At 45.9% G+C, this 18,343-nt stretch overlaps 1 protein-coding gene across 10 annotated transcripts in view; it reads right to left on the reverse strand.

Annotated features, from left to right (window-relative positions):
* Positions 1 to 18,343, reverse strand: part of Ppfibp1 (PPFIA binding protein 1) — a 146,771-nt gene that overhangs the window by 40,850 nt on the left and 87,578 nt on the right. For all 10 annotated transcript variants that reach the window (XM_027430084.2, XM_027430079.2, XM_027430081.2 and 7 more), the window contains 5 exons: positions 18,238 to 18,336; positions 15,981 to 16,186; positions 3,850 to 3,936; positions 2,142 to 2,255; positions 1,194 to 1,325 (listed from right to left, as the gene is read on the reverse strand). In XM_027430084.2, coding sequence (XP_027285885.1) covers positions 1,194 to 1,325; positions 2,142 to 2,255; positions 3,850 to 3,936; positions 15,981 to 16,186; positions 18,238 to 18,301 — 603 coding nt within the window. In that variant the 5' untranslated portion in view covers positions 18,302 to 18,336. The remainder of the gene's footprint in view (positions 1 to 1,193; positions 1,326 to 2,141; positions 2,256 to 3,849; positions 3,937 to 15,980; positions 16,187 to 18,237; positions 18,337 to 18,343) is intronic.

An 18,343-nucleotide genomic window follows, 5' to 3' on the forward strand; every position in this document is an offset into this window, starting at 1 on the left:
TTGTGGTGTCGGGGACTGAGCATGGTGCCTAGCACGTGCTGGAAAAGGATCCTGCTGCCCCTTAGCTGCCTCCTAGCCCTGGGTTTCCCCCTAAATGAAGATTTGAAGTAGACAGATGAGCTCTGCCTCTCCCCAATTAAACACCAAATTAGAACACCCAGATTAACAATAAGATGAGAGAAAAAAAGGTTTCTTTAGCCACAAATACTTTAAACTTCTATTTCGTGTGTGTGTGCGTGTGCGTGTGTGTACAGAGAAGTGATGTTTTTGAGCCACCTGTTTTGGGTTTTCGGAACCAAACTCCAGCCCTCTGCAAGAGCAACAAGTGCTCTTAACTGCTGAGCTGCTGTGCCCCTCTCCCACAAGTACTTTCCATTGTAGAATTCACCCTAAATTTCATAAAAGTATAGAGAATTTAGTTAACTGGAATGACTTATATGTGGAACACACTAAAAGTTAAGAGCCAAATAAAATGGCCTCCATATGCTAGACTTCTGTGAATGTGTAACCTGAGGTTTCTATACATTCACAAATCCCCTTAGGACACAGTAAATAACCAGTGGGCCTAAATAAGGACAACTGGTAAAACCATGTACTTAAATACACTATTTCAAATTAAGAAAACCAGCACGGTTTTGTCAGGCGGGTGCCATGAATATCTTGTAGTCAAAACTAGTTCTACAGAATATTTCAAACAAACAAAATCTAAACCAAAAAAAAAAAAAAAATGGAGCTAGCATTTAGTGAAGAAATTACAATGTGGCTAAGGTTTATCCTGAGTTCTTTTTTATTCGTTGTTTTCATTTTTTTTTTGAGACAAGAGTTTCTTGGTGTCCAGTCTACTCCCAGACTCTATGTAATGGAGGCTGGCTCTGAACCCCTGATCCTCTGCCTTCATCTCTCAAAGTGACGGGATTACTGGTATGTGCCACCATGCACCTGGTTTATTGTCTCTGGAGTGGTGCTGAGGACAAAACCCAGGGTCCAGTGAGCCCTGATCAAGAGATTAATTACTGAGCTGTACCCCAAAACCTAAAATTTCTTAACAGGAAGCAGGATGAGAGCATACTGTAACTAGCTACCTTCCCTTCACAGCTCCAGGGTTTTCAGCTTTGTCCTGGGTATGTGTGTTTGTGGGCTAAGCAGGGAGGGAGAGAGAGAGGGAAGGGGGAGGAAGTAGGCGCACTTCTCACCTCTGTGTCTCTGAACCTGTCTTCATAATCCAGTCTGTCCTTCTCGACAGCCGTCAGTTTTAACTTCAGGTTAGAGACCTCAGCCACGAGCTCCAGCTTCTGTGTTTCTAAGGAGGTCCTACTCAGGAGCTCCTGTTAGGATTTCAGATCAACATTCACAAGTTGTTTTAATATAAACTTCTGTCATGACTGCAAAGCAGCAGCGGTTAAATTAAGCGTGGTCTGTGGGTGAAGAGTAGCGGCCCCGCACCATGCTGCTGAGGGCCACGCACTCTGGTGACACGCTCTGAACAGAACTGAACCCGTCAGCAGGTTGTCGGGAGGAGGCATCTTTTCCCTACACTCTTAAGCCTAATGGCAACAATGCTGTACATGTGCTTGCTATGTGCCAGGGACCAGGACACATTCTCATACGTGGTTCCATCCCTGCAGCAATCTACCCTATAAGGTAGAGAAGTCTATCAGCCTCATTGATCAGGGTTTCTAGGGACAGAGAGGCCACGAGCCTGTTGAGTCATGCAGGCAGGCAACGGTGGCAGACAGACAATCAGCATAAGCAGTTTTGCTTCCACGTACTCTGTGTGTACTCTGTCCACTGCATCACAAGGCTTCTCATCTACAAGCTCTGTGCGCACACTCGATGCATGTGTGTGGGGGAGTGTCTTTTTTTTTCCTAAAAACAAGTTGCATATGGTGTTTATCATCTGATGGTTGGGAGCTGGAAATAATATGAAGGCCAAAGGTCAATGTACAATTCCTCTAACAGTGTACTCTATTCTGATTGTATGACTTTGTATGTCTCTGCGTTTTTAGACTCTTCTGCTCTAGGCTTTAAATGCACCGGTCCTACGGGATTCTGGGGTTTACAGCTGCAGACAGCAGACAGGAATGCTGCACCCAAAAGAGAACAGGTTAGCAGGACCATCCACCACCAGCGTTGGCCCATACCTGCTGCAGCATTTCCTCAGTGGCGTTCAGTTTCTCTCTGTGCTCTTCAAGACAAAACTCCAAATCTCGAATCTTCTCTCCCTGAGCCTCCACTTGGTCTGTCAACACACTCACCTGTTAGTTTAAAGCAAAAGAAGGCAATGAGTCCGAAAGCATGCTTCTTTCTCTAACTGGAACAATAGGACCCATCATTCATGGCGGTTTAAGACATCCCAGACTTCACAAGATGACAGGGTCCTTCTCCTTGCGATTTATATTCTGTTTCACATGGATCAAACGCAGGTCCTTGCACATGCTAGGTAGGCACTGTGCCACTCAGCAACGTCCTGCAACCCTACGTTGCTCTTATCATTTAAGGAATCCTCTTCAATTTAGGAGAGACTTGGCGATGATCAGAGAGATGCAATAGCTTACATATTAAAACCACTTCAGTTATAAGAGTATATAGAAAAAAATTTGATTTCTCAGTATTAGAGGGCAACAGAGAAAATGAGGTCCATATTTGGAACAGACATGAAGGACCACACAGATCTCATACGTCAATAGTAACAGGAGCAAAAATGAATAAAGAACTCAAATTCTGCAAGCTCTTTCAAGATCAACATGGTCCTAAATTTGTTCAAAGCCAGTGGTGTGACAAAGAGCAGTATACTGTTTTCAACATGTGCAGGACCCAAGTTCAGTTCCCATAACCACAGGGAAGAAAAGAAAAGCCAGAGTGTACCACACCACACTCAATGTCCCAAGAAACATCAGGGTTCATCTTTGGTCCTCAGGGTCCCATGCACATCTACAGGCCTCTCTCCTCAGGGATCACCAGCTGAGTAAATATACTTTGATCTGGTTAGTTCAAAACATAAAGGCATTTTCTTTGTACTTAGAAACACCACGAGGAAGCAAACAAACATCCCTCAGCAGTTTCCAGCAGCAGGGTCTACTCGGGCTGCTTTGTTTGGTTCCTGTGTCATTTTCAAAGCTTGGAGGTTAATATATACTCAGGCTGAGATGTTTACACTACAGGTACTCGCAGATCTGAATTTCTACTTCAAATGTCTGTAAAATCAGACTTGATGAGTCTGACTGGAAGGGCCCAGTCAAGGACCTGCTCCTGTGGACTGGGTGACATACCCTTGCCCCCACAGCCAGCCTGTCACACTCCCTGTATGAATGGATGGCCTAGCACACTGTTTCTTCTTTGTGAGATAGGCTCTTAGACTATAGCCCAAGCTGGCCTCAAACTCACAGCAATTCTTCTGTCTCGGCCTCCTAAGTGCTGGGATTACAATCACTGATACCACAACTTCCTTCTCACCCACTGTATTATTTCTGTCAGTAGCTGGTTGAGTTACTATGCAAATGTGAACTGAGTTTTTCATTTTCAGGAGTCTTTGGAGGTACAGTCTTCCCTTGGTATTTATCTGTGTGGGGCTGGCTCCAGAATCCCTGCAGATACCAAAGTCTGCATGTTCAAGCCCCTTCATGGAACAGCAGGGTGCTCACATACAACCCACTCATCTTCCTTCTGCTCGAAGGCATCATGAGGTTCCTTAGTCAAGGTAAATGCACACAAACATTGTTACATTGCAATTCACCACGGGTGTTCACATATCCGATGGCACGATGGCATGTTTACTACAGGTGTAATACGTTCCACATACAGGAGATCCAAAGTTGCAAGGACACTACATGCCCTGAGAAAGGGACTTGCCTGAAGAACAAGGGATTCCTTGTCGTTCTCTAGACGGGCTAGCCTTTCTTGATACACGTCTCCATTCCCAGGCAGGTGTCCGTTTGTCTGAACAGGAAAATAACAGAGATAAGGTCAACTCTAATTCTTTATAATTCAAATGGCATGAATTAAATTCAGCAAAGCTGTCACTGCCATGGATAGAAAATATGAGAATTAATTGACTTCAAAGTAAGTACGACAGGCACAGTGGGCACTTACATACAATTGAGCATCTAGACACAACTGATAGACCCACACCATTTCTGAGCAAACAGAAACCAAGTACCCTGTCTTAGTTCTAAATGTACTGCTATGATAAAAAACACTGACCAAAAACCACCTGGGGAAGAAAGGATTTATTTTACCTTATAGTTCACCATAATGAAAGTCAGGGCAAGGAAGGAATATGCTCTAAAAGGCCTGTCTATGAGCTGATACGATAATGGGGACCTTTTCTCAGTTGAGGTTCCTCTTTCAAATGACTCTAGCTTGTGTCAAGTTCACAAAAAGCTAACCAGCACAGAGTCTAAAAAGCAGTGGCTGCTGGAATGCTCCAGTGGCCACAGGCACAGCCCTACTACGGCTCACAAAGTTCTGAGTAGCTGGTAGAAGACAATACTCCACTTGTCCCTGAAGGACTCCTGCCTCTAATCTTGGATGTACAACAGTGAGTATGACCTGTGATGTGCTCCCATACCAGCCACTCCATCCCCAGGTCCTCCTACACAGGACTGCCAATGCCTGCCAATGGAGCAGACTGCAGGGGCAATATCTGTCAGGACTCTTTCTGCTCGCTCAACCCTCCAGTCAGAAGAGGAAGGCTTTGCGATCACTTTCTATCCTGGCTACACTCTTAAGGGCTCATTTTTCCATACAACATGATGACGAGCTACTAGGCAAAACCTGAGCATCAGCTGACCTTCCTGGCATCTGGCTCTGTGTTTTTCCATGCTCACTTTCTCGTTCTCCTTCCAGCCTGCTATTTCTAATCCCATGTGGTATATTATGCATAGTACAACTTTCCAAGGAAGCACAGACATTTTTTTTCTAAAGTCTTTATTTTTATGTATTTATTTTTGAGATACAGTCTTCCTGAGCAGCCCTGGCTGTCCTGGAACTCACTATGCGCATCAGTCTGGCCTCAAACTCATGGAGAGTCACCTGCCTCTGCTTCCTGAATGCTTGGATTCAAGGTGTGTGCCACTGCACCTGACTTTTTCTTCCTTTTTTTCTGTATCCAAGTCACAAAAAAGGAAGAGTCATAAAACTGTCACTCTGAAAATACTAGTAGCATGGCAATTTGAATGTTACTGGCCCCATAAATTCATTGGGAGTGAAACTATTAGGAGATGTGGGCTTGTCAGATGAAGTGTGCCACTGTAGGATTGGGCTTTGAGGTCTGATGTATGCGCAAACCACACCCAGTGTCTCACACCACTCCCCGTTGCCTTTGGGATCAAAATATAGCTCTTGCTCCACTCTCAGCTCCTTCTCCAGCACCATGTCTGATGGGGGATATCCTTTTGTTTTCTGTGAATATATGTTTCTCTTATTGGTTGATGAATAAATGCTCACTGGCCAATAGCCAGGCAGGAAGTATAGACAGGGCTACCAAACTAGGAGAATGCGGGGAAGAGGAACGAAGAGGTTGGCCTGAGAGACACAGTGTAGCTGCCGAGAAAGCAAGAGGCTCAGGTAAGCCAAGACCAAGTGGAGATACATAGATTAACAGAAATGGGTTCATAATTAAGAGAGAGAGCTAGCCAATAAGAAGCCTGAGCCATAGGTCAAACAGTTTATAATTAATAGAAGCCTCTGTGTATTTACTTAAGACTGAACAGCTGCAGGACTGGGTGGGACAGAAACTTCAGTCTACCATGTCTTCCTGCACAACACCATGTCCTGCCATGATGATAATAGGCTGAACCTCTGAAACATAAGTCCCCTAATTAAATACTTTCTTTGTAAGAGTTGCCGTGGCCGTGGTGTCTCTCCACAGCAACAGAACCCTAAGACAGAGTGTATGAGACACTCCCCCTTTACTCTCCCTCTTTCTTCCACTATCGTCCCCTTCTCCAGGATGTCACTCTGTAATCTAGAAACATCCTCCTACTTTAGCATCCTGGGATCACAGATATGAGCCACTCTGCCCAGCTGGTAATGCATTCCTTATAATTTCATTTAAACAGTCTATAGACACATTATATATTTTAACTCGGGAGGATTCTCTGAGTACTCCTCTAAATACAACAGAGATAAAGGCTAAAAGGAATCCAAAAGAGGAAGGTAGGGCATCCAGAATTCAACTGAAAATCAATCCCTCCAGAGTTACAACCGGGGGAGGGGGGTACAAACTGCTTGCTCTTCCCTAGGTAAACTTGATGTGACATCTATTACATCTCCACAATCAACCTACATCTATTCTTTTTTTTTTTTTTTTTTTTTGGTTTTTCAAGACAGGGTTTCTCTGTAGCTTTGGAGGCTGTCCTGGAACTCGCTTTTGTAGACCAGGCTGGTCTCGAACTCACAGAGATCCGCCTGCCCCTGCCTCCCGAGTGCTGGGATTAAAGGCATGCGCCACCAACGTCTGGCAACCTGCATCTATTCTACCTCTCCAGTTTCCTATTTCAGTTCTGGGAGTGACAAGTGTCATGAGTTGAGAACTAAACAAAATGGGATAAGGAAGAGGACAGAAAGGAAAGAAGAGGGGAGGAGGAAGGAAGGAAAAGGCAAGGAAAAAGTACAGGAGAGGGAAGAAAGAAGAAACTTTAAATTTGGAGCATTCTTTCTGAAGACGTAGACAGAATTATGTTGCCCAAGAGGCCACAAAAAAATTCAAAAGCTAATTTAGCCAAGTGTGCAAAGCATGTTTAGAGCGGGTGTAATGTTAACATCAGCTGTTCAACCACATACCTGCACCATTACAATGCTGTTCACGCTGTTAACTCAAGTGCACAGAATTAACTTACAAGCGTCTGATGGAGTAGTTAGAATGACTTACAGCCCCTGGGGGCCATGAAAACGAGATGTTCCTAACTCCCTGAGGACAGTCTTCTGGAAAACAGCCAGAACACATGATGTATGTTCTTAATCTGTGAAAGTGCAGGGGCAGACCATGGACAGCTAACACATGACACATGTCCTCAGTCTGAGAAAGTGCAGGACAGACCATGGATCGCTTCCAACCCCTTGCTTTGATTACGAACGTTACAAGGCATCTGTTTTTAAAATCCTTTGCATGTGATGTTTTATAAACACATTTCTTTAAGTTTAAAAAATGTTCTATGTTCAGAAGTAGAACTTTCTCTTTTGTCTCTCTTTAAGAGATTGGGGCGAGGCTCCCTACATTGAGCAGGAGAGCCTCAAACATCTGGGCTCAGGCCAACATCCTGCCTCAGCATCCTGAGTAGCTCTGACAACAGTCATGTGCCACTGAGTCAAAACTGTGGTTCTAATTGGTGTTTGAACCCAGGACCTCACATGAACGTTCATCACACAGAAGCACTCACACGTTCCACTGCCGAGATATACCCCACCGTCCCTTTATTCTGAGTGCAAGAAACTCTAGCCAGAGTGGCAGCATTTTCTTCCAGGCCAAATATTAATATAGAAACGAGATATTTCAAAACCAGTTCTCCACAGTAAAATGCTGAGAACTGACTCACAGTGAGCAAATGAATCAGAAGTGTCCTGATATCTGTAAGTGCTTATAATACTCAAAACCAGCTGGTATTTCTGAAGCGTTGATAGTCTCCACAGGAACCGGCAGCAAAAGTCTCAGGAACTGCTACATAGAGTGGCAATGTATTTAAGTAGATAAAGCTATTCTGCCCACATGTCCTCTTTCTTCCTGTTACTTCTGCTTAAGAATATTGGAGCTAAGCCTAGGAGGTACTTCTCACCTCTGTCCTTCCCTCATGATCCACCTCCCAGTTGGCTCAAGCCCTTCCTCCAAGTAGCATGTTCTCTGTGCTCACACATGCACTTAATCCCTTTTACCTGGATGTCTCTCTTTTCCTTTTATATTCTTCTTCTTCTTTTTTTTTTTTTTTGGTTTGTTTTTCTCTGTGTAGCTTTGGGGGTTGTCTTGGAGCTCTCTCTGTAGACCAAGATGACCTCGAACTCACAGAGATCCTCCTATCTCTGCCTCCCGAGTGCTGGAATTAAAGGTGTGTGCCACCAAGGCCCAGCTTTTATTCTTTTCTTAAGCCTTCCCTATCTCCTACATTTGGGTCTAGTCTATAATGTTTTCCTCAAATGAAGGGTTCATTCATAAATTACTTATAGCACTGGACAAGGTGCATAGCAGAAGCACCATGCTCAGAGGACCACTCCCACCACCCCCACACACGAGGAGGCTGCACTGTGAGCAATTCCTTGCGTCTGATAGGAGCACTTAACTAAATGACAGCAGCATGAAGGAACGGTGACAAGTGTCCCTGACACCCGTGGGTTGGGTGTGAGACGAGTAACTAGCCTTGCTCTGGTCACATTTCTTTTAAATTCAGTGCTCATCACGTCATGGTGGCACACTGTGTTAGTTTACTTCCTCCTTGAGGAGGATTCAACATCCATCTGTCTGGTTTTCCTTCCAGCCAGCCTCCCGGGAGCTGAGATGTCCCTTCCCAAAGCTCATCCTCTGGTATCTTCCTCAGGAACCTCTGTCTCCTGCTTCCCTTAGACGGGCAATTGTCACCTCTTCTTCTCAGCTTCTCCAGTGTGGTAAGATTTCTTCAGTTTTCCCCCCAACACTGACCCAAAGGCTTTGTGCCCACATCTGCTCACCTCCTGATCCCCGTGCCTAGGTCAACCCATCTTTCATAACCAGCTCTGCCCGTCTCTTCTGGCCCTGTGCCCTTCTCTTCTCCTCTAACGGCCCTGCCTTCAACTTCACAAAACAGCTTTTTATCACATTCTGCCACTGACGGCCACACCACCATTTCTGTGTGAACAGTCACTGTAATGGCTGACCTTGATGTCAACTTCACACATTTGGGAAGATGGTAACTCAATCAATGAGTTGTCTAATAAGCCTGGCCTGTGGGCCTGTCTGTGGAAGCATTTTCTTTATTTGATGTAGGAGGGCCCAGCCCACTGTGGGTGTTACCAGTCCTAGGAAGAGGAGACTTGGACAGTGTAAAAAGGTAGCTGAATGTAAGCCAGAGAGTAAGCCACTAAGCAACTGCCCTCCAGGGTTCCTGACCTGACTTCCTTGGTGGATTGTGATTTGCAAGCGCAAACCAAATAATCTCTTTCCTTCCAAAGTTGCTGTTTACATAGCATCAGAAAGCAAACCAGAGCAGCCATGCATTCTTCCTAATGGTCCCTTAGTGCAAAACCTTCCTGTATTGCTTTTCCTTCTTCCAGAAGGCTTACAAAATATGATGTACATCTGATGGGGGATGTCCTTCTGTGTGCTGTGAATATATGTTTCTCTTATTGGTTAATGGATAAAGCTGTTTCAGCCAATGGACAGGCAGGATACAGCCAGGTGGGAAATCCAAACAGGGATAGAGAAGGGTAGTAGGAGGGGTCGAGGAGACACCATGTAGCTGCTGAGGAAGCAAGAGGTCCAGGCATCACCGGTAAGCCAAGACCATGTGGAGATACACAGATTACAAACCTCTGCAGGGTTGATCAGGGCAGAAACTTCCATCTACACACATCATCAAAAACTGTATTCACTACAAGTTCCCTACAGATTCCTATGTCCAAAACACTGAAGACCACCCTGAGATACTATATTTAAATCCTCTGAAGCGCATTCAAGAGAGCCCTTTATCCTTTAGCATGTCACAAGTCTGACTGACAACACTCCATCTAAGCCACATTCAGTAAACAACAGGGTGTGCAGTATGCTGCGCTGTCACACAGACACTGTTCACTTAAGGAACGAATGGTGCTGGGCGGGTCTTCCTGGCACAATTAGGAGAAAACCACCTAACAAGTATTGCCTCTTTCACAGTTACAGACTCCTGCAGGAGCCAATCATCTGGTCTGTGGATGTGACTTTTCTGAGCACAGTGCAGGGACACACAAGGTGAGGGCATGACCCACCCCCTTTCATTCCCATGACAAGCATCACCGGCACTGCAAGCCTTACATGTAGGAGCCGCTGGCATCCTGTCACGTGACTTCTTTGCCATGCCCTCTGCTGCCCGTCATTTCAGATGCACGTAAAAGTTAGAGGAACAGCTACGTCTGTATGCTGTTCGGTCTCCACAGTTCTCCGCTCACTGGAAGGGGAACTTTGCCTATTCTGTGGTTGTGTTTTCCCCTTCGATCTGCTGCTCTATTCATCTGCAGTCATCTTCAATATCTCCCACCTCCGTCTTGCTCTGTTGTCTTTACTGAGCGTGGTCTAAATCCCGGATTAGCCAGCAACGGTGGCACACACCTGCCATCACAAATTCTGGAGCCCAGTCAGTGCAGTCCTGAGCCAATAATGCTCATTTGTTACCAACCAATTTACATTTATTTTAAGTACTTTATTAGCATCTGCTAATTGCACATAATAATCGGTTCTCTGTGTGTATGTGTGTGTGTGCAGTATATTCTGTGTGTGTGTCTGTGTGCTGTATATTCTCTGTGTGTGCAGTATATTCTCTCTCTCTCTCCCCCTCTCTCCCCCCCTCTCTCTCTCTCTCTCTCTCTCTCTCTCTCTCTCTCTCTCTCTGTGTGTGTGTGTGTACGCGCACGCTGTATATTTACCTTTACTATCTGGTCTCCACTCACTGAGCTCCTTCCACTCAGGACCCCCAATTTTACTTTCATTTCTTCTTTTGTCTTTTTAAGTGAGTTTTACTAGTTACTTTTAGGAGCCTGGGCCACTAACCAGAGGCTACACACTGAAGAGAATGTCTCTCCCTCCTGAAGCACCCACTAGCTGCCTCGAGCTCCTATGGAAGAGGCAGACATTCATGCCCCCCCTCTCCATGAGGGAATATGCTGACAGGCCCAATCTTGTGCAGGTGATCACAGCTGCTGAGTTCAAGAGGGCCGTGGCCAAGCGGGCCCTGAAGACTCCCCCACAGCAATCCACCCTTTCTCCAGCTCTTACTTTTTCCTTCCAAACATCCCCTGAGCCTTGCCGGGGTATTTGGACTTTTGAGTTCAGGCAAGATGATTCATCTTTCAGTGGTGGTGCGCTAAGAGCAATTTGAGAAGCTTTGCCTCTGAAAACAGACAGTGCCTGTTTGTAAAACTTGACATTTGTCCTAGGAGTGTCTCCCTCAGAGACTTAAAGGTCCAGGTTTGCTGGGGGGTGGGGGTGGGGGTGGGTTGTGGGTATTTCAGTGCTCTGAAATTCACTGTTCCGTGAAACATTTCTCAGCCTGTTCCTACTTCCTGTGTCTTTACATTCAACACACACTGAGAAAGGAAATTATTACTGGCAAAAGGGTTTCCTACTCACTTGCAACCCAAAGGCCACCAGCGGCAGCCGTGGCTCCAGAGGACCCTGTCTAGTCTTTCTCCCCATCACAAACCTCCCAAACCAAGGTAAATGTTTTCTCTCAGGCACACAGAGAAGGGAAGAAGGGGGAGAAGCAGGAAGAGGAAAGCAGAAGTGGATGTGGAGGGAACAGAGTCAGGAGCATGAAGGAGCCACCACCTACCTGTCACAGTGCACCAGAGCCAGCATTGAGAATCCAACAGAAGAGGGTCTGGCGCTTATCATGCCATGACTTCTCCACTGAGTGTTTCACAAGTCCTGGTGTGTATGTCATATGTCTAAATGGGGGCGTGCACACATGCACTGTTTAGCTGGGACTCATTCTTCCCTTTTCACTCTTTATTATTAGGGTGTCTAGAACTGTAAGACTCAGAGACGCAGGAAGACACGGAGTGTCGAAGGCAGGGATGGTGCCTGGCAGCACAGACCTGGGAATTTTCAGGGTGGAAAGGCTTGTTCGGGTAGAGGATGGTGATGTCTGCACCCGTGTCGATATGCTTAGCACTTCCCCATGGTGTAGTAAAAACACTGAGAATGGTGATTCTAAAATTACAAATAAAACAACCCCTGAGATAAATGAAGGACACAGTGCTACAGTTTAAAGTGTCCCCTCCTCCAGACTCAGGGGTTTAAACACTTGGTTCCCCACTGGCTGGTGGCACTATTCAGGAGGCTGTGTAATTTTTTAAGCATGGAACCTCACTGGAAGAAAAGGGACACTGAGGGGAGGGTCTTGAGTTCTGTAGCCCAGCCCCACTTCCTGTCAGCCCTCTGCTTACTAATTGTTGCCGGTGTGACCAGCGCCTCACATTCCTGTCTCCATGTGTTCCACACCACCACCACCACCACCACCATGGTGCACTGGGTTCCTTCTTAAATCCTGAGCCAAAATAAACCCTCTGTCTTCAAGCTGCTATTGTCAGGCACTTTATTACAGCAAGAAAAGTAACGGAGACACACAGGATCCTGGCAAATTCCCCAACTGCCCATGAGAAGTGGTCCCGGGAGCAAGTAAAGGAGGCTGGTAACTGAGGGAGGAAGGCAGTGAAGGGCTTAACCCATAGACAGTTGGCTCTCCTCAGCTCCTTCTCAGCGTCCTCATTAGCAAAGGGAATTGTGAGGGGCCTGTGCTAACCCGTACTGGGCACTCCTCCCTGAGGCTGGCAGACAGCAGTAGATCTTACAGATCGAGAACCTAGTAGGATACCTTTCCACAGAGGGAAAGGCTCCGCCACAAGGGAGTCTTACAGATCATCACAGCAGTTCACTTCTGGTGAACAGCAGATGCTTCTGCGACTGCAAAGTGCTCCCATGGTACCTTATGGTCACTTGTTAATGGTGCCAATTAAGCAATTAGTCTTTATTCACACTTTCCCATGGACATGGCTTGAGAGTCCATGTCCTCTAAGAGATGCTAATCTTCTCATTAGCGCAGTGGGCATTTGCACTTGTAATTATCACTCCTGCCAGGTCTGGAGCATCCCCGGTTTCCCAAAGGATGCAGCTTACTTAATTTACTAACTGCTGAAGCCTCCTTAATTATTTCATGTAATTGGCACCTGGACATGTGCCTGTAATGCCAGTTTTCTCAGGAGGTGGAATGAGAACTTGGGGCCTGCCTAGGACACCCAGTCTCAAACACAAAAACCACGGTAGCTGGATAAAAGAAAGCATGCGCTCCTAGCTATCACCGGGATGGGACAGCATGTAGCATGAGTCTGTCTTAACGGTATCTCTGTAACGCTATGCGCCTAGAGAATGAAGGCATCTCTGTAACGCTATGCTCCTAGAGAATGAAGGTATCTCTATAACGCTATGCTCCTAGAGAATGAAGGTATCTCTGTAACGCTATGATGCTCCTAGAGAATGAAGGTATCTCTATAACGCTATGCTCCTAGAGAATGAAGGTATCTCTGTAACACTATGCTCCTAGAGAATGAAGGTATCTCTGTAACGCTATGATGTTCCTAGAGAATGAAGGCATCTCTGTAACGCTATGCTCCTAGAGAATGAAGGTATCTCTGTAACTCTATGCTCCTAGAGAATGAAGACATTTATGATTCACCAGTCAGTCTCCTGTGGCTGGGGAAAAAAAAAATCTATCCAACAGGAAACTTGCTCAGTTACAGAGGCAGCACGGAATCACATTAAAACGTGAATTGTTACAGTGTGTTAACAGATATTACTAATGGACGACTGTGCGTCTATCAAGCCTTACATATTTTTTTTAAGACAGTAGTTCTCTGTGTAGCCCTGGCTACACAGGCAGAGCTCAAACTCAGAGATTCGCCTGCTTCTGCCTCCCTAGTCCTGGGATCAAAGGTGTGCACCACCACAGCCCGGCCAAGCCCTAGATTTAAGGCAGCAAATGGAAGACTGTATCTGAGCCAAAGACACAGTTTCTGTTTATCTTAGGTCTAACTTGCCCTGGGATACTCCTACAATGCTTTTTCAATCCAAGAACCAGGGTCTAGAGCTGCTACAGCCAGATGGATTGGTCAAATGACAGGAGAGTCTCACGGTTTTGCAGTTTTGGTTATGAGGCAGTCTCATAGTACAAGTTACAAAAATTTCATTTTCGGTGGAATACTGATTTAATGTCTGCAAATTTAATGGGGCGTTACTGGCCAGCTTCCTGACCTGTTAAATAATCATCATACAGGCCTATCTAATTTCTACATTTCAAAAATGAAAATATTTCAATCCCAAGTCATATTTTTTAAGGGTAAAAATGCAAATGTGTATAATTTGGAGTTCCGCTGTAGATATGCTCTCTCTGGGCCACTGGCTAGCCTTGCTGCCTGGTCTCCAGTCGCAGACTTGCAGCTGTTCAACTGAGTGCCTTCCCTCCAGCCTCCTGCAGAGCTGCTCTGTGCTCTCTGCAAGGCCCCTCCTTTCATGTGAGCCTCGGGATGTTTTCTCAGGCCTTGGAAAACAAGGTCCATCTGAAGCCTGTTTCCTCTAAGTGAACTTTGTCACCTGTGTTACAAAGCAGCATACTGAGACACCCCAGCTGACATTAAAGCAACCATCCTGGGGCTCCTGGGAAACCCCGTGAGAGGTGTCCACAATCACATTAACCACATCAGCACAGTCACCTAGGGGTGTCAGTGCAGATGGAAGGTGACAGGGGCCCCTTCACTGCACTCTGGGCAGAGTGTCGTTAAGACCAAGCACAGGTGTCAACAGTATCACTGAGGACACCCTCTCCCTCCTCAGCCCCAGACACTCAACAAAACAACAGGCACATGTTACTGGAAATGCTTTGAACACAAGCAATTATCTACAGGTCCTCTTGAGCCACCACTGCTGCTGACGGCCTCTGGGTGTGAGTGGGGAGGAAACCCCTTCGCCAGCAATAAATTCCTTTCTCACTGTGTGCTGAACATAAAGACACGGGAAGCAGGAACAGGCTGAGCAAGGTGCCAGGGAACAGTGTGCTCCAGAGCACTGAGCTACTTCCAAAGAAACCAGCACCTGGAGGTCTCTCCTGGGGCAAGTGTCAAATCTCATGCAGGCATCACCAGCCGCTAACAGGGAAACATCTCTAACTCCTCTAATCCTGAAAGGCAGTTTGAACTGGTACCAGCTGGGTGGAACCAAGAACACCAGGCTCAGGTCTGGACTGGCCAGGACTACGTGAAATGTCTTGGCTTTAGGCATGGTACGACTCAGAGCAGCTCTCACTCCTCCAAACAGACCTTAGTCCTTTCATGCAGTCTTCATTAGTTCTTATAAAAACACAACCAAGTCTTAGCATATGCATGAGTCTTAATCATCATGTCTCCCTCCTTATCTTCTTGTTTGCATCTGCTTTGTGCTGTTCTTTAGACTTTGTGTGTTCAACATGTACCAGACATGATATTTGCCACTGTGTAGGGAAGGATGTCTAGGAGGAGCCAGTGTTAGAGCGAACAGAAGTAGAAGTGACATGATTGTCACAGTCCACTAGATGGCACTTTTCCTCAAGTGCAGCTACAAACCTGTACTGCTTTCTGAAGAGCTCACTGGCTCACTCACTCACTGCACTTCCTGTTTGGAACTGCCATTAATTTCTTCATAGGCAGCCCCACCCTACCGTGACTGAGACAGCACCTGTTTCACACAAGGTCCTTTTCCTCACAGGAACAGTTGCTTTGAGACACACCAGGTCAATGACAGTGACATAAAAGCCAGTCCATTTTCAGAGCCAGAACTGGGCAACCCGTTGGCATCCATACAATACAGTGTCCCTCAAAAATCATCCTTGGGGACTGGAGAGATGGGGGTTAAGAGGTACACTACCTGTCCTTAGATTCAGAGGATGGTTCAATTTCCAGTGCCCACCTAACTACTGTAAAACACACACACACACACACACACACACACACACACACACACACACACACACCCCTACCTGACACCTTCTTCAGGGCTTACAGGCAACTGCATATATGTGGTACACAGACACATATGCACACAAAATATTCATGCCCATAAATGAAACGGGGGAAATTTTTAAGCTGTCTTTAGAGAAGAGAGGAACTTGGGTCTTATGTTCTGCCTTGCAAGTTTTTTTTTTCCCCCTCTTGTTTGATCAGCCAGTCTGTGCTCTCAGCTTTGAAATAAACAAGAGAAGACTGACGGCGGCGCAGAGAAGGAACACGTGGAAGCCTACCATCTGACTCTGAAGCCATTCAACAAGCGTTTCTGCTGTTGAGTCTGGGATCTGGCATCTCAGCCCCTCTTTCTCATCCGTTTCCATCATCTCCAACAATCCACGGAGGTCTTCCACAAGGTGCAATGCTCGCAAGCTCCCCATGAACGGAGAGGTGGGAGACTGGCAATCAAAAATCCCATTGGAATATTCCAAGGCTTTAGAACCTGGTTTCAAAAAGAAACAAATCAGAGAGAGCAATAGGATTTATGTTAGGTAAAATACCACACCTGGAAAAAAGACAAATCAGTGTAGTCACCAGCAATGATCACAAAGAATATGGAAAAGACAAAAATAAATAAAAAAATAAAATAAAACTCAGTCACGTAAATCTCTCCAAATATCACATAGTTGAAAAATAAAAAACAATGTCATTGACAGTAAGTATGACTGGTGCAATGCCTAACGAAAAGGCCAGCTCGGGGGACAGAAGGAAAAGAAGCATGGTAGGCCCAGGAAGAGATCAGAACAAGGTGGATGAGTGGTCCAGGTGGAGCCATGCCTCTCAGAAAACAAGGATCTTAGAGACCATGAAGTCTGTGAATTCCCTGAAAATGAGTCATGTACTTCAGTGGTAATGTTTGGTGAGTTGCGTATGTTCCTATGTATATGTGAGCATATGTGTATAAGAATTCCCTCTGCCATTCTGTTTATAGCCTTAGCATGTTAGTTAACATTCGTTTTAAAAATTGGAGTTCTAAGCCAAATGTGGTGGTGTGCACACCTTTAATACCAGCACTTGGGAGGCAGAGGCAGACAAAGCTCTGTGAGTTTGAGGCCACCCTGGTCTACACAGCGAGTTCCAGGTCAGCCAGATTACATAGTAAGACCCTGCCTCAGACCCTGTAATTCCAGTACCTGGGAGGCAGGGACAAGATTACTGGGACAAGCAAGAGTGGCCAGAAATGGTGAGCTCTGAGTTCAGCAAGAGCCTTTACTTCAAAGAATTGGGGAACGTCAAGGAAGACACCCCTCATCGACTTCAGTCCTACACACACGCACACACATACACCCCCAGACGTGCAAACATGAATATCACACAAACACACTCAGTCCTGAAGACTGCAGGGCTCTGTCTCAGCACTTACAAGCATTAAGATCACCTGATATTATTCCCATGGTAATCTTCTACTAATATACCTTGTTACAGAGCAAAGTGAGCGCACGCACGCTCATGCGCGCACACACACACACACACACACACACGTATATATAATTAAAAAAAGAACCTAAGCATTTATAGTCATTTCTCCTCCTCTCCCTCCTGTTTCAGCTGAGGAATCATAACTGTTCGCTGGAATAAGCCCAGGACCTACCTATTTACAAAACATCTGACTTAGTTTGGTATGGGTCCTGCATAACCTCTCTTTTTCTTTTTCTTTTATTATTTTCTACAAAAGTTTTATAAACATTTATCTGTCTGTGTGTGTGTGATCACACATTTTCCCCTGTGAATTTATGAGTGCCATGTGCATACAGGTGGCTGTAGAGGCAAGAGGAGGACATCTGATTCCTCTAGAACTAGAATTATAGGCTTTTGCGGCTTGACTGATATGGGTGCTGGGAATGAAACCCAAATCCAGTACAAAAGCAGTGAGCACCTTTACCACTGAGCCATCTCTCCAGCAAGAAGAAGGAGGAAGAAGGAAGAAGGAGGAAGAAGGAAGAGGGAGAAGGAGGAGGAGGAGGAAGTGGAGGAAGAGGAAGAAGAAAGAAAGAAAGAAAGAAACAAACAAACAAACAAACAAACAAACAAACCCAGATAAAGGCCACTAAAGGCACTTCCAAAGAAAAGATAATGCACTTAATTGATGTTTTAGTTTGTGCTGCAGCTCAGTGTGGCACTGATGTGCCCAGGAAAGATCTTGTTGGCAGGGGTAGGGACCCGAGCCTTAGTGAGGAGCCAAGCCACCTGTGGCCCGAATGCTGACTTCTAGAACAGGTTATTCACAAAAACAGGAAAGAACACACTCTTACAGTGTGGTCCATGGGCCACCAATGTCTGACAACCCGGGACTTGGACCCTGTAGCTTGATGAGAAGCCTGGGGGTGGAAGTGAAGTCTTTGACATTTTGCTGCAAAATGTCAGCATAACTGGTAGAACTGGAGAAGCAGAACAAAGGTTAAAAACCTGGGGTCCTAAGCGCATTGGAGAGAGCCACTAAATTAAAGGAAGAGCAGAGTGGGAACAGGAGATGGTGGGGGAAGGGCGGGTTACCTGCTATGATCCCGTCCATCTGCTCCAGGGCCGCTGCCAACATGTCACTAGCATCACTCATCATCTTCCTATTCGTCAGGGGCAAATGCCAGCTTTAATCTGGGAA

Source organism: Cricetulus griseus, chromosome 8 (assembly GCF_003668045.3).
Source record: "Cricetulus griseus strain 17A/GY chromosome 8, alternate assembly CriGri-PICRH-1.0, whole genome shotgun sequence".
NCBI lineage: Eukaryota > Metazoa > Chordata > Mammalia > Rodentia > Cricetidae > Cricetulus > Cricetulus griseus.